This window comes from Hemicordylus capensis, chromosome 2 (assembly GCF_027244095.1).
Source record: "Hemicordylus capensis ecotype Gifberg chromosome 2, rHemCap1.1.pri, whole genome shotgun sequence".
NCBI lineage: Eukaryota > Metazoa > Chordata > Lepidosauria > Squamata > Cordylidae > Hemicordylus > Hemicordylus capensis.
The window spans coordinates 196,879,412-196,894,065 of NC_069658.1; the positions used below are offsets into that span (position 1 = coordinate 196,879,412).

Below are 14,654 nucleotides of genomic sequence, written 5' to 3' on the forward strand. Positions count from 1 at the left end.
AGAAAATCCAGATGACATAGCTCAAATCCCCACTTCCATTATGTAGTGAGTAAAGAATATGTAGTAGCTAGACTTACCCCATGCCAAGACCAGAATATCTAGTTTCCCACCATTTCTCTGTTGTCCTTATCCAATGTCTATAAAAATTCTGTGTCTGGCAAAGTTGTAGAATCTGGATCCACATGGATCCTTCACAGTGTTCATTGTGGTCAATGGCTTTTGGCCAGGGAAATGGCACTAGAGTAGCCTAAGCATTACTATATGGGCTGTTACTGAGGTATCTGGGTTATCTTTTCCAATGTTCAGTTATTCCAGGGCTTGTGTTTCATACATGCAGAACCTAGCTCTACAGGGCCCAGGCTCAGTGGGTGCTACCATAATTCTACAGAGTATAGAGGAAGGATTTTGTCATTTGCATTTTCTTCCCTTGTGTTTTCATAATGCGAAAGCACTTTTTAATTTCTCAGGGGAGGTAAACATCACAGGGCAGCTTGAAAGGAAGGTCAAATGTTTTCACTCTATGGTTGCTTCATTACCACTTTCTGATAGGATTAATCATTGAACTGCAACCAAAGCTCAGAGAAATATTATCCCCATACCTCACAAATAGACTTTCTCTCAAGACAAATCCCCTGTAACCACCTGGACTAAGCTTGGTGTCCTGCCTTTTATAGTGCCCTAGCTCCGCCTGCTTCTGACTTCACCAATGAGAGTGGGTAAAGGAGTGGGAATGACCCAGCTCTTGGCATGCTAGTGGCTTTATTAACTCCTTCCTGATACTTTTCCTGGATTTAGAGTTCATTGCATACAGCTGTGATTCAGCTCGGTGTGGTTATTAGGGCTGCCAACTTTTTAACTGGCCCCTGTGCCCATGCATTTAACGGAAGTTTGCTCTGCTGAATCAGCAGGCAATAAATGCTTCTCCTTCATACAGTGGAAAGACTTGCCCTGCTGATTTCTGCATATCTGTTTAAAGCACCAGGGTAGACTCTTCCCCCCCCCTAGCAAGGTGGCAACCCTAATCACCACACTCCAGTGAAGTTATACCTAATCTGCTGTACCACCTGCCATCTCATTCAAGGCTGGCTTGATAGGCATACTTCAGACTTGTGAATAACCACTTGTTTGGTTGCATAGGGTGAATAAGAATAATCTGCAGGTGACTAGATAGGGAAGTGGTACAAAACAAGCCCCCCCCCCCTTAAGTCAAAAATAGTTAGCACAGGTGGATAAATGAGCTGGTAGCCCACAGGCTTTTGTATGCTGCTAACTTTGTGAACTCATCTGTGGGGCTGGTGTCCTCTATCAGTTACTTATACTCTCTGAGCTCCTGTTCTTGTGTTTTGACCAGGGTCGTAACAAGGCTGGAGGGGGCCCAGACACAAAATTTTAAAATGGGCCCCTTGCTGATACACACACACACTTCACAATATATAGTCATGTGACTTGCCTCTGGGGGGCCCCTCGAGGCGTGGGGGCCCCCAGGCAGCCACCTCCCCTTGCCTAATTGTAGTTACGCCCCTGGTTTTGACCCTGAATACTTGCATCACTACACAGAAAATGCTTCCCATGTAGGCTTTAGTACCAACCCAGAAGTACAGTATAAATTACCTTGGAAGGCAGAAGGACTGGTGTAGTGTGGGAGGCTCGTTATCCAGTTGTGTACTCTCTTTGCCGAGGGTTGTCATCTTTTTATTAATCACATGGGTCTTTAACTCCTTGTGAGTTGGAAAGTCAACCGGTGAAGCTCCTTGGCATGAGGCAGTGATGGGAACGCTTCACCTATTAATTTTCTGCCATTAATTCCAGAAGATTAGACAGTTGAAGGATGGGATCCTCCAGACAGCATGTGCAACTCCCTGGGCTTTAGTTTGGTCTATATCTGTAGCATAATGAAATGGCAGAATTTATTTGTTTACATGTATATCTCACCTTTCCTCCAAAGGGCTCAGAAGAGTGTACATGGTAATTTTTACTCTCACAACAACCCTGTGAGGAAATTAGGCTGTGAGATCATGGTTGGCCCAAAGTCACCCAGTGAGCTTCATGGCGGAATAGGGATTTGAACCCAGGTCTCTCCTGTCCTAGTCACACACTTTAACCTCTACACCACTTAACATAAGGACAGCCCTGGTGGATCAGGCCCAAGGCCTATCTAGTCCAGCATCCTGTTACACACAGTGGCCCACCAGATGCCTCTGGGAAGACCACAGACAAGAGTGTTGTGTGAAAAAGTACTTCCTTTTGTATTTCCTAAATTTCTTGGCAATCAGTTTCATGGGAACTGGTTCTAGTGTTATGAGACAGGGAGAAAAAATTCTCTCTCCACCCCATGCATGATTTCATAAACCTCTATCATGTCTCCCCATAGTCATCTTTTCTAAACTAAAAAGCCCCAGGTGTTGTAGCCTTGACTCGTAAGGAAGGTGCTCTAGGCCCCTGATCATCTTGGTTGCCCTTTTCTGCACCTTCTCCAGTTCTATAATGTCATTTCTGAGGTATGGTGACACAGTATTCCAAATGTGGCAGCACCATAGTTTTGTATAAGGGCATTATAATAGTAGTAGTTTTCTTTTCAGTCCCCTTCCTAATGATCCCCGGCATGGAACTGGCCTTTTTCACAGCTGCTATACATTTGTGGGACACTTTCAACAAGCTGTCCACCATGACTCCAAGATCCCACTCCTGGTCAGTCACGGACAGCTCAGACCCCATCTGTGTATATGTGAATTTGGGCTTTCTGCCCCAATATTCATCACTTTTCACTTGCTAACATTGAACTGCATTTGCCATTTTGCTGCCCACTCCCCCAGTTTTGAAAGATCCTTTTGGAGCTCCTTGCAATTTCTTTTGGAATTCACTACCCTAAATAGTTTAGTGTCATCTGCAAATTTTGCCACCTTGCTGTTTACCCCTACTTCTAGATCATTTATGAATAAAGTAAAAAGCATTGGTCCCAGTACAGATCCCTGGGAGACCCCACTTACTTCCCTCCAGTTAGAGATGGACCACTTCAGACCATGGATCACATTTGTGAATGCTCTCTTACACAAACAGCTTCCTACCCCGCCTCGTAAAAAAAAAAAAAAAGTAGTGCAGCAGAAAACAGGCTAGGCTAAAGCCTTACTCTCTGATGTGCTAGCCTTTTCCTTGCAGGAGGGTGTTTACTTAGGAGAGCATTCAAAAACTGGGATTGTTCATATGTGGTCTGAAGTGGGGCAGTCCATTCTGCCACTGTAGAAGTTGACCATCTCATTCTGCTACATGAATAGACCAGGCCTCTGACCAGCAGAGTTGAGGTGAGCTGGGGTGAGCTGAGATGTGTTTTATTATCTCCACCTAGCTTGCTTGCTTGCCTCATAATTTCTCCAAGGATGCAAAACTTCAAAGCCACTGCATAGGGCTTAGTTTCCACACTCCTTTATTCAGCTTCCTGTACCCACAGAGTGGTGGGGGAGTAGATCTGGTCTTGTAAAGTTGTGCCATCGAGTCGGTGTTGACTCCTGGCGACCACAGAGCCAGGTTATCTTTGGTAGAATACAGGTAATCTTTCATAGAATACAGGAGGGGTTTACCATTGCCATCTCCTGCACAGTGTGAGATGATGGATGATACCTTTCAGCATCTTCCTATATCACTGCTTCCCGATATAGGTGTTCCCCATAGTTTGGGAAACATATCAGTGGGAATTCAAACTGGCAACCTCTTGTTCCCTAGGCAAGTTATTTCCCCACTGTGCCATTAGGTGGCTGGTCTTGTGGCAGTGTGCATAAATTGTCTCCTTAGTTAAGCACAATCTGCCTTGGTTTGCATTTGGATGGGTGACTACATGTGAGTGCTGTAAGATATTTCTCTTAGGGGATGGGACTGGAGCTCAGTGGAAGAGAATCTGCATGCTTGCAGAAAATGAATATGATGGATATCATATTCAACAAAAGTTCCCAAAGCAGTTTACATAGATATAAATAAAATGGCTCCTTGTCCTCAAAGGGCTCACAATCTTTAATTTAAAACAAAACAAAAACACCTATATCCTGTGCTTTCTTTTCACAGTACCATGGATCCATGCTCATAGAGCTCTGCAGTTACTCAAATGGCTTTTCCAGATATAAACAGCTCTTATCTACTATGTATATATACTTACAAATGTGGCAATGGTATGCCAAGAATTTGACAGCAGCCAAAACATCTGAGCATTAAGTGTATCTGTAAATGCCCACCTTACCATGGTCTCAATGGCAGAGCATCTGCTTACATGCAGAAAGTCCCAGGTTAACCCCTGGCAGCATCTCCAGGTAGGCCTGGGAGAGACCCCTGCCTGAAACCTTGGAGAGCTGCTGCCAGTCAGTGTAGATAATACTGAATTAGATAGACCAATGGTCTGACTTGATATAAGGCAGCTTTCTATGTTCTTAAAGGATGAATGTTCTCCCGCTTTTTTCCCCCCTTTTTTTTTTTTTTTGGTGCATGCTTGTGTGGGTTCTGCTCTACCTTAGTGACTGAATACAAAACCGGGGATTGATGACTCCCCACCCCCACCCCACACACAGGGCCACTAGGGAGAAGTACAAGGTTGTGCTCTTGTCTGTATGACCCATCCATTATATTTACATCCCATCCCTCCTGGAGCTCCAGGTAGCATGCACGGGGTTCCCAGGCAGTTGCTCGTCCAGGTACTGATCAGACCTAGACGTGCTCAGCTTCAGCAAGCTGGCTGTCTCATGTGCTCTCAGGCCATGGCCTAGGTTTACATTCCAGCTCTCTGGACTGCTGTTTGATTTCCTTCTGTGACACAAAATAATACAACACATCTAATTTCATGGTAATGAGAAGCTTTGCCAGAGATGCCAGAGAGTGAAATGAAAGAGGCAAGCGTTGAGTGTTGTCCTAGCATTAGCTAGGAAATCTTTGACCCAGATGGTTCCTAGGGGGAGGTGTTGGGGAAGCTCCTTATCTCTCTGTCCACTGCAGCCATGGCACGGTGTCCTCCTTCCCTTCCAGGTGTAGGCTAGTGTGGCCACAGAGTGGGCCTGAGCTCACCGGATTGGGCACTGCCTGGACCCCAGAAGAGAGGCAGCTGGACTATGAGTGCCCCAAGGGAGTGTGCCCACCCTTAACGCCGCCTGCCGCGAGGTTTGCAGCCATGAGCAGGTAGGAGCCATCAGCAGAGCAGAGCTGGGATTAAAGGATCAGCCAGCTGTTTGCTGTTTCACAGCTCCCTCCTGATAGAGTTTAGTAGGTCAGGGCTGCCCAGGGATGTGGGTAGGGGGCAGGGGAGACAGACAGCAGGGGTCTGGAGAGTACGGAGGCTGTCTCCCTGATTCATCTCAGGCCCCCTAGCATTGCAGCCCTAGACCACTTGTATTCTGCGGATGCTTCAGGTCTTACTGGGAAGCCTCTTTGCTTTGCAACTCTGTGTTTTCTCTTTTCCTTCTACTCTCACTATCCCTGACCTGTTTTGTCCTCTCCATTCTGTCACTGTGTCCCAATATGCAAGCCTCTTCCTCTCCGCATTTTAAAGGCTGATCAGTATGTTGAGCAGAAACGTGTGGCAGGGTTCTTCAGGGAGTATATCATTTCAGACTGTAGGTGGGGTAGATCACATATATTTTACTGCTCCTCCATGTTGAAAACCAAAGCTCCCTGTACAAAGAAAACTAGCATATCAGGGGGAAACTAGCATATCTAGACTAGATCTTTTCCATTTTTTTCCTTGGGGAATGACCAAAAATAGGGCCTTCTACCTCCAGTATGAAACGGTAAAGTCTGAAAAAGGCTCCATTATGATTCTCCTGGTTGTGTAGCTTGGCTCTAAGCCTCCTCCTCCTTAGCTCTGCTAATAATAAACCTCACCCATGACACAGAGTCTCTCACTCTCCTAGCTCTGATCTTTCCAAGCTAGCATAGACTCAATCATCAGGCTGTTCGTTTTGTCAGACCGTTCACCTGGAGATTAGGAGGTTTGGCGGGAAAGCCACGATATCAGGTGCCACACTTTTGAGGGTGGCTGACATCCCCACAGCTTCTTGAGAGAGAGAAAGGAGGCCGTCCAGTGAAGTGAGTCATCTAGCCCTTCTTCTGGGTAGCCGAAGCCCTAGGTCCTCACAGCTCCTTACACTGTCAGGCAGGCTTCACCATTCTGGCCTGTACAGCTAGGCCTCACAATTCCTCATAATTTGGCCTGAGCTCTTGCAATTGCAGATACATGCCCCCTGCCCTGGCTGACATCAGCTGGACTCCTGGTTCTTCTCAGTCATGGTTGTGTGTGCTCTCCGTGTATATGCATCCTTTTCTTGCCTCAGTGATCACTGCTTCTTTCAGGTGCCCAAGGCCTGAGGGAGCACAATGAATGGCGGTGATGATTGCTCTGGTGTGGATCGCGGTGGGCGCCCAGCAGTCGCACCTGTGCCTGTGGGCTGGCAGCGCAGGGTGGAGGAGGGCGGAGTGCGCTATATCAGGTAAGCTAATATACTGCTGTGGCCTCAGCTGTGGCATAGGGCCACTTCCCCTCTCTTGATGCTAGCCCTCACACTTTCTCTTTTCTTTCTTTCAGTCCTAGTGGCACGAGTTTGGCTTCACTGGAGCAGACTCGTGCATACCTGCTGGCGGACGGCACTTGCAAGTGTGGCCTGGAGTGTCCCCTAAATGTGCACAAGGTATGAGGCCTGGGATTGAACCCTAGATCTATACATGGCATTCAGTGAGCAATGGGCTAAGCTTTGCCCAAGCAGTGAGAACTCCTTTAGTTAGAAGTGAGCAAAGGTACATAATATAGCCAGGACTGGCTCCAGAGAGTGGTGAGGTTGGGCATTTGTGAGGACCCCAGCACTAGCAAGGGGCCCATCACTGCAACAACACCACTGTTGTCTCTTTGCGTAAAACATCTAAGGAGAATGGGGCAGTGAGAGAGAACACTTGGTTTGCATAGTCCACTTTTTTTAGGTGAAGAGAAGTCTACTAAACATGTCTTCCTCAAGGAGCTCAAAAATCTTGGGCCTAGTGCAGGTAGTAGGCCTCATGTTTATCCCTCTTCTGATGAGGAAGGGATAGCCTAGCACAGCAAAAGAAAATGGATAGATCTGGATTATAAATGCTCCCCACCCCAGCCCCAAGTGTGCTTTTAAAATAGAGATGGAAGAATCTCTGTGCTTCATCAGCAGGCCTCTCAAAGTTGAGAAAACTCATACGTAGGAATTTGAATTATTTTAGAGTGAAATAAATGTTCCTCCTAAAATTCTCAGTGTTCTCATGCTGTGAATTTTTATATTGAATAACATTTTCAAGATCTTTAAGATTTCTGTTGAACATCCTATGATGTTTAGTCATAGATAGCCATCCTGCAGTGGTATTGCGTATCAGACAGCATTTAATAGATAACTTTCATCTCTGCCTTGTAGCCCATTTGATGGGAAGGCAAGGTGGATATCTATTATATTAATTCTCCTGGGAGTGCCTTGGAATGTGCGTCCTAGAGCCCAGCTGATTGGCTGGACAGTAGATGCGCCTGATTGGCTGAGGCGCACCCAGGAGGATTGGTTGCCACCACGGCGGCCCGGCCATGGAGGCCAGAGGTGGTGGGCCTGGCCCGGCCGCGGAGGCAAGGCCCAGGAGGGGGGAAAGAAGGGGGGGGCAGAAGTGGCAGTGGGGAGGAGAGGTGGCTGGGCCCAGAAGCAGAGACTGGGGCAGAAGCGGGGGGTGGGGGGAGAGGTAACCGCTGGCCCCAAAGAGCACACAGATGCTCTGTGTGGGGTCGGCTAGTATTTTATATAAAGAAACATTAATATTTGACAGCTTATGACGCTTTGCATTTGATGCCTGCCAAAACAGGAGGTGCCAGATGCCTAAAGCTGCGAGAGTGCTGGAGAGTGTAAAGGCACTCGGAGCGCATTAAACCTGTGCCCCATCAGCTGCATTGATTGCCAGTAGGTTTCCGGGCCAACTCAAGGTGGTGTTTCTTACCTTTAAAGCCTGATGCAACTTATAGTGAAGACACCTGAGGAACTGCTTTCTCCTGTGTGACTCTTCCAGACCCATTAGATCATGCAGGGCAGCTACTCCCCAGGTTCCTGTATCCTCCGAGGTCGGTGGTAATGTGGGAGCAGGTCTTTTCTGTGGTTACCCCCATGCTGTTGAACTGCCTCTCCCATGAGATATGTTTGGTCCCATTGCTAGGGCTGTTCACACGGCCACACACTGGGTAGGGCAAGCATTCTACCCAGCTCTGGAAGCTGTGTGTGCTCCCAATTTTTGGTCATGTGCTGGTAATAAACCTAGGTAGAAGGCAGGGAGCCTCCTGTCATCTGTCAGGCATCCACTGGGTAAGACAAGAGCACCCTACTTGGAATCCATTCCCAGCATTTGAACGAGGCAGGAGCATAAACCATCCTACCCAACTGATGCCTGACAGATGACCCACTCACCCCACCTCCTGCCTTGGTTTTTACAAGCACACAACTGAAAATTGAGAGTGCGCACAGCTCCTGAAGCTGAGTAAGATGCTTTCCCTACATGTGAGCAGCCCTGCTATCTACTTTTAAACAGAAGTTAAGATCATCTTGTTGACTTCGGCTATTTTAGATCTGCTCTAATCTGTCTCTAAGTCTGTTTTTTGGCCTGCTGCTTTGAATTTTGTGTTTGTCTTTATTGTTACAGTATTTAATGCTGTGATTTTTGTGTATAATTATTGTTAGTTACTTTGAGCTCCTTTGGGGGGGATTTAATGGGATATCATTTTTAAAAACAAATAAATAAAGCAGTTGTTAGCAGAAAGTAGATTGGGATCTCCTGGTAGCTCAATCTGCCTCCTGTATTGTTTTTGTTGTTTGTTTCATATCCCACCTTCTGGCTTTTAACAGCTTGGCAGAAAAGGTGTGGGATAGTGCTGAGCTGACACTTTGCCTCTTGTTCATTTAAGGATGCATACAGATCTAACATCTGAATGATGCATCTGCTCTGCATACTCACTATATCTTGTTCAAATGAAGCATTTTCTCTCCAGGGTTCAGCTCAGGAAGGATCTATTCTATGAGTTTGCAGCAGAAGCCAGCTGGGTGTATAGCACTGATTGATTGGCATCCATGATGTCATAAACCAACCTTCCCTCCACAATTCCTAGGGCAGTTTTACATCTTTTTTTTAAAAAAATGATTGTGCTTTTTTAAAAAAGTGAAAGGTGGGGGACAGGCAATGAAAACATTTGAATGAAAGAACATACAGTGCTTTAAAAAAAGTAGAAAAGGCAGACAACTTGCCTGAAGCAAAGCAAGGAGGGATGAGATCCCTTATTGAGCCAGGGTTTGATTCACTGGCATGTACATCTGTCAGCAGGAAGAAGGCCAGGGGAATAGCTAAAACTGAACAGGGGGCAGGTGGGCAGACACAACAAATGTCTCTGGGCCTCTGAGGGACAGGGAGCACGCCTGCTGGGCGACAGTTTGCTCTTCACTCTCCCTCTCTCACCTCTCTGAATAAGAAGGTAGATAAGGGGGGGTTAGAGTCCATCTCCACTTTTTATCCCAAGCAAAGGTGACTCCCAAGAGGAAAGAGCTTGCCCTCCTCTTCCCTCTCTGGAGCCACCCTTGGCCTGGGACAAAAGGTCCCCTCATCCCATCAGACAAGTAGCTTGTCTCCCCCCACCCCATTTCTGTTTCAGACCTCTCACATGCGGGTCACAGCGTGCCCAGCCATAAATGCATTTTGCCCCTTCTGTGACCCCTCTCAATTCTTTTCTGGTGCCACCACTGGCCCCTGGGCCAGTTCCAACTTTGTTACACTCCTGCTCCAGGCTCAGCCCACAGGAAAAATCTGCTACATCTCCTGCTTTAATGTGAATAAACAAACGTTAATTTTTGTTGTATGAATACTGTACCTCCCTTAGTAGAGAACCTTTCTAGAAGAGTCATTCTGGGATCTGTGCCTCCCAAGTGACTTCTTGTGTTCCTCCCTCCTTCACCTGCTGCTTTGAGAGCGATTGTTGCTGCTCTAGGCTCCTGGTGGGCTACCCTTGTTGCTCGAGAGACTCTTCAGCTTCCTCTTTCTCCTGGGCAAATATAAAGCCTTGAACATGGGGGCGGGGGCGGGGGGGGACCAAGTGCTCAAATATAAAGAAGGGGACAGAGGGGAGTGTATATGGCTACTAAGCGTTAGCGTGGCTGACAGCGGACTTGAGGGGTTATTATAGTGTATGGCAAAAGTTGAAGGACTCCATGGTGCAAAAGGGCAATGCCAATTCTGACTGTTAAAACTGAACTTTGCAGCCTGTGTCAATGGATGTAAATGTGCATATACTTATTCTGAATAATTCACTTTGCTTCTGCTAGTAATGGGAGGGCTAAGGAACTAAGTAAATAGCTCTCTCTCTCTCTGTGTGTGTGTGTGTGTGTGTGTGTGTGTGTGTGTGTGTGTGTGTGTTTCAGTTCTACAGGAGTGCAGGATGTGATATTTGGGCACTGAATTCAGGTTCCTGTGTATCTCAGGTTCTAGTATTATTAAAGCAAGTTTCTAGTTCTTATGGCTGAGAAGGTATGCTTTTGAAAGCAATTGGGCAGTGCCCAGTGGATTCTCAGGAGTCAGAGTGGAGACTGAAGATTTCAGCCTGCAGAGCTCTTTGCCACTCCCTCTGACAAGCAAAACCAGAATAAATTATGCAAGATAGTATAAATCATAGGGAAATGATGTAATATAAGCAATATTTGCATACTTTCTCTTAACGCACAATTTATTCAAATTGTACAATTCAGCTTTTCTTGGTGCAGAATTTGAATTACAGTACCTTGGCACATAGTTTTGTATAGAGTGTGTGTGTTTAAGCAAAAAGTACAGACATCTCAGGCCATGCAGGATACTTGCACCAGGACATCACCAAGTATTCCTCCTGCATTTTCAAGCCATTTCTCACTAGCATGAGAGCTAGAACCCTTTTTTTAAAACCCTGAGATTCTCAAGGTCTTGAGTTCTGCCTAGTATAGATATCTGTGACTGACATCCTGACTAAATTTAATTGAGGAAGTCCCATTGAAATCAAAGGACAATTTAGTCATGCCTAACTTAGATCTGTAAAGTCTCATTGGAGTACCTGGAATCTTGTTCATATTTCAGTCTCAAGAAGCACTGCAGCTCAAGAAGAATGATGAGGCTATTTAAGTTTAGTAGTAAGCCATATGAGGAAAAGGTTGAAGAACATGTGAAGCTGCTGACATGCTGAGGCAGACCATTGGTCCATGTAGTTCCATTCTATCTACTCTGACTGACAGCAGCTCTGCCAGGACTCAAGCAGAGAAGACTCTTTCTCGATCCTGTTATCTGAAATCATTTAGTTGGAGTTGTTGAAGACTGTTCCTGGGATCTGGAGGGTCCCTCATGCCGTAGTTTTAGGGTCCCTTTCCATTAGAAGCCAGGTATATCAAGCCCTGCCCCCACCCACCCCAAAAAAGGAAAGGGGGGGGAATACAGAGGAGGGAAATATATGAATAGGTTTTTATATATTTAGCAAGGTGTCAGAAAGAAGAGAGGTTATATCAAGAACCATCTGGAAGCAATGGGTTTAATTTACAAATAAGATTCCAGCAATTGGCTATCTCTGGTCCTAGTCCAGCTCCCATAGTATAAGCAGCACCAGAGAGGGGGCAAGTGTAGGGGTTGTGTGTAGGCTGTGATTTTGTACATGCTAAGAAATTGTTGGATGTGGCACTGGCCACAGAATGTAGCTTCATGAGAAGTATGAGAGTTCTGACCTTCATTTTTTTAAAAAAGGAGTTTGTAGCCCTCATGGTTGCAAAAGTGTGTTTGAAAGCGTGTGAAGAACACTTTCTGAAATCCTAGTGGGGTAGCAGCATAAGATTTCCAGTTGGAGATGGGGATTTCTTTGCCCTGTATAACTCCTTGTCCCTCCCCAGGACTAGCAGAAGAGAGATTAAATGATGCAAGAAGTGGAGGAGAGTAACATTAAATTGGGCAAAATGAGAAAAATGACATGTTTGTTTAATTTTTATAATATCCCAAAGTTGCTTTGAATTCAGCTTGCAGAGAATACATGCAGTTTGGAGTGTTCTGTCTTCTTGTAGAGAGATGTACTAGAATGATTTGGAAGGGTCATTCCAGCTCTGTGATTGTAGGGTTAGAAAAAGACACAGCTCAGACCTGTTTCTGCCAAATTCTGCCCTTTAATTTGAAGAGCAGTATGTTAGATTCATGGACCGAGACTTGTGCACCACACCAACCCCTAGTAGCTATTTTGGAAACGAACGGTGTGTGTATGTGTGTGTGTTTGGCTTGGATGGGTTCAGAGCTTGTCATTCAGCGGCAGCAGAAGCTGGCAGGGTGTCCAGAGCTCCCTAGGGCCAGCGACACATTCCTCTTTCTGGCCAGAGCAGTGGTTTAGAAGCCACCTCTGCTTCTAGGGAACTCTGCTCCATGTCAGCTGTTTGCTAAGGAAACCCCCCCCCCCCCCCCGTGCATTTGCTGAGGAACTCCTGCAGTTTTCAGAGTATTGTGGGAAAGGAGGAATGTTCTAGGTAGGACACTCACTTCACACCAGAGGCTGACTGGGTCTGTTAGGCCTCTCGGTCACCTGTGTGAACTGCCTCCTAGGATAAAGGACCCCAGGTAAACCTTTGGAGAACCAGGGTGGTGTGGTAGTGACTAGGACCAGCAGGCTCCTAGGTTCAAATCCCCACCCACTCTGTCATGAAGCTCCCTCAGTGGCCGCTGCCTTGGGTCTGTCACTGTCTCTCTCGGCCTAACCAAACATGCAGGGCTGCCGGGGATAAAAGGAGGCTAGCTGGTACAGAGAGGCAACTGCTTCTTTGCCTCTAAGGTGGGGGAGAGCCACCTGCCACACAGGGAACAGGAAATTATCATCAGCGCTTTGTGCATTCTGTGAGGTGCCCCACACAGGTGTGGAAATGGGCATCAGAATTCATTATCCTGAGCATCCCAGCTTTCCTTAAGGAGTGAGGGAGCAGACTTCTACTCGCCCTTATTGCTGCAAACATATGCCTGAAAACTTGAGAGGTAATATTTAGAGATGGGTGGTCGAGAGAGTCTGATGAGGAATTCAGCGGCTGCAGCAGGTGGGGGTTTCTGTGTGCTCCATTCTCTTTGCCTCTCTCCCTTCAAAGCTAAGAAGCAGAATAAATTATGCAAACTGTGTTTGGATTTGTTGACTTCCTGTTTATTCAGGTTGCAGAATTCAGCCTTAGCTGGGGCAGAATTTGGATTCGCTCTGGGTTTGTGAGTTGTTGTTTTTAGGAGAGGAGAGCTGGTCTGGTGGTAGCAAGCATGACTTGTCCCCATAGCTAAGCAGGGTCTGCCCTGGTTGCATCTGAATGGGAGACTTGATGTGTGAGCACTGCAAGATATTCCCCTCAGGGGATGAAGCCGCTCTGGGAAGAGCAGAAGGTTTCAAGTTCCCGCCCTGCCTTCTCCAAGATAGGGCTGAGAGAGATTCCTGCCTGCAACCTTGGAGAAGCCGCTGCCAGTCTGTGAAGACAATACTGAGCTAGATAAACCAATGGTCTGACTCAGTATATGGCAGTTTCCTATGTTCCTAGTATATAGTATACCCAGCCCTGAAAGTCCATTGCTTTCCCTCTATTGGAATCCCTGGGTTCCCATTAAGGCTGTTTGTTGCTGGGAACTTATTTATTCCTAGGTCTGATGATGTCTGTGTGTAAAGAATTAGTGGAAGGAGTTAGCACTGATCTGCATCATGTGGTCGTTAGGACAACAGTTATAATCAGAGTAGTTAGAGTGTTGGACTAGGATCAGGATGATCTGAGTTCATGGGTGTAGATCTCCCCCTAAGAGTCTGAGGAGTCCCCCTGCCCCATTTACTGAACATCCCCCACCAAACCTAATAACCCATATCTCCCCGTTTTTCCTTCCGCCACCAAAAACATTATGTGAGGAATTGCTCCTCAGGCTTCCCCTCTGTCTGCACCCCTGTCTGGGTTCAAATTCCCACTAAGCCATGAAGTTGGGCCAGTCATTGTCTCTTACTGTCATCTACCTTGCAGGGTTGTTGTGAGGATAACGTGGATCAGTGGGAATCATGTATGCTCCTTTGAGCTCCTTGGAGAAAAAAGGTGGGATATAAATGTAGGAATTAAACCCTCCATATAGCATTTAGGTGGGAAAACATACATAGGGTTGATCTGCCCATTCATGTCGTTCATTCCCTGGTATCTCCAAGGAAGAGCCCTGCCTGAAACTCTGGAGAGAGCTACTGCCAATCAGTGTAGAAGGACAAGTGGTCTGACTCGGCAGAAGGCAGCTCCACATGTTTGTAATACGTGGGATGAGAAAATTGCCCTTCACCTCAGTTGTTCATGTTTGATCCTGATTCTAAGTCAGGATAAGGAATGGCTACTAGTCTCCTTTTGTGTGTGTGTGTGTATTTTTTGCACCTGCTACTCCGTGGCTGGGGAGATGAGTCCTCCATTTAAAAATCTTTCCCTGTCACGGTTAGGTTTTCAACTTCGACCCAGCAGCAATGGTGACCGGGAGTGAAGGCACCAAGGGCGACGAGGACATGACCAAGCTGTGCAACCACCGGCGGAAAATTGTGGCCATGGCCACGCTCTACCGCAGCATGGAGAGCCATGGGCCACTGAGCCTGCCGCACCTGGGGCCAGGTAACTGTGTTCTCTTGTGTG

General features: G+C 46.7%; 1 protein-coding gene across 6 annotated transcripts in view; it reads left to right on the forward strand.

Moving 5' to 3' along the window:
• The window catches only part of MBD6 (methyl-CpG binding domain protein 6), a 38,062-nt gene that overhangs the window by 6,443 nt on the left and 16,965 nt on the right, over positions 1-14,654 (forward strand). For 2 of the 6 annotated variants that reach the window (XM_053295091.1, XM_053295090.1), the window contains exons 2-5: positions 5,002-5,151; positions 6,322-6,458; positions 6,554-6,656; positions 14,468-14,633. In XM_053295091.1, coding sequence (XP_053151066.1) covers positions 6,346-6,458; positions 6,554-6,656; positions 14,468-14,633 — 382 coding nt within the window. In that variant the 5' untranslated portion in view covers positions 5,002-5,151; positions 6,322-6,345. Of the gene's footprint in view, positions 1-5,001; positions 5,152-6,321; positions 6,459-6,553; positions 6,657-7,532; positions 7,598-7,837; positions 7,923-7,944; positions 8,081-14,467; positions 14,634-14,654 lie in introns of those variants that run through there. The other 4 variants (XM_053295092.1, XM_053295093.1, XM_053295094.1 and 1 more) reach the window with 4 other exon arrangements.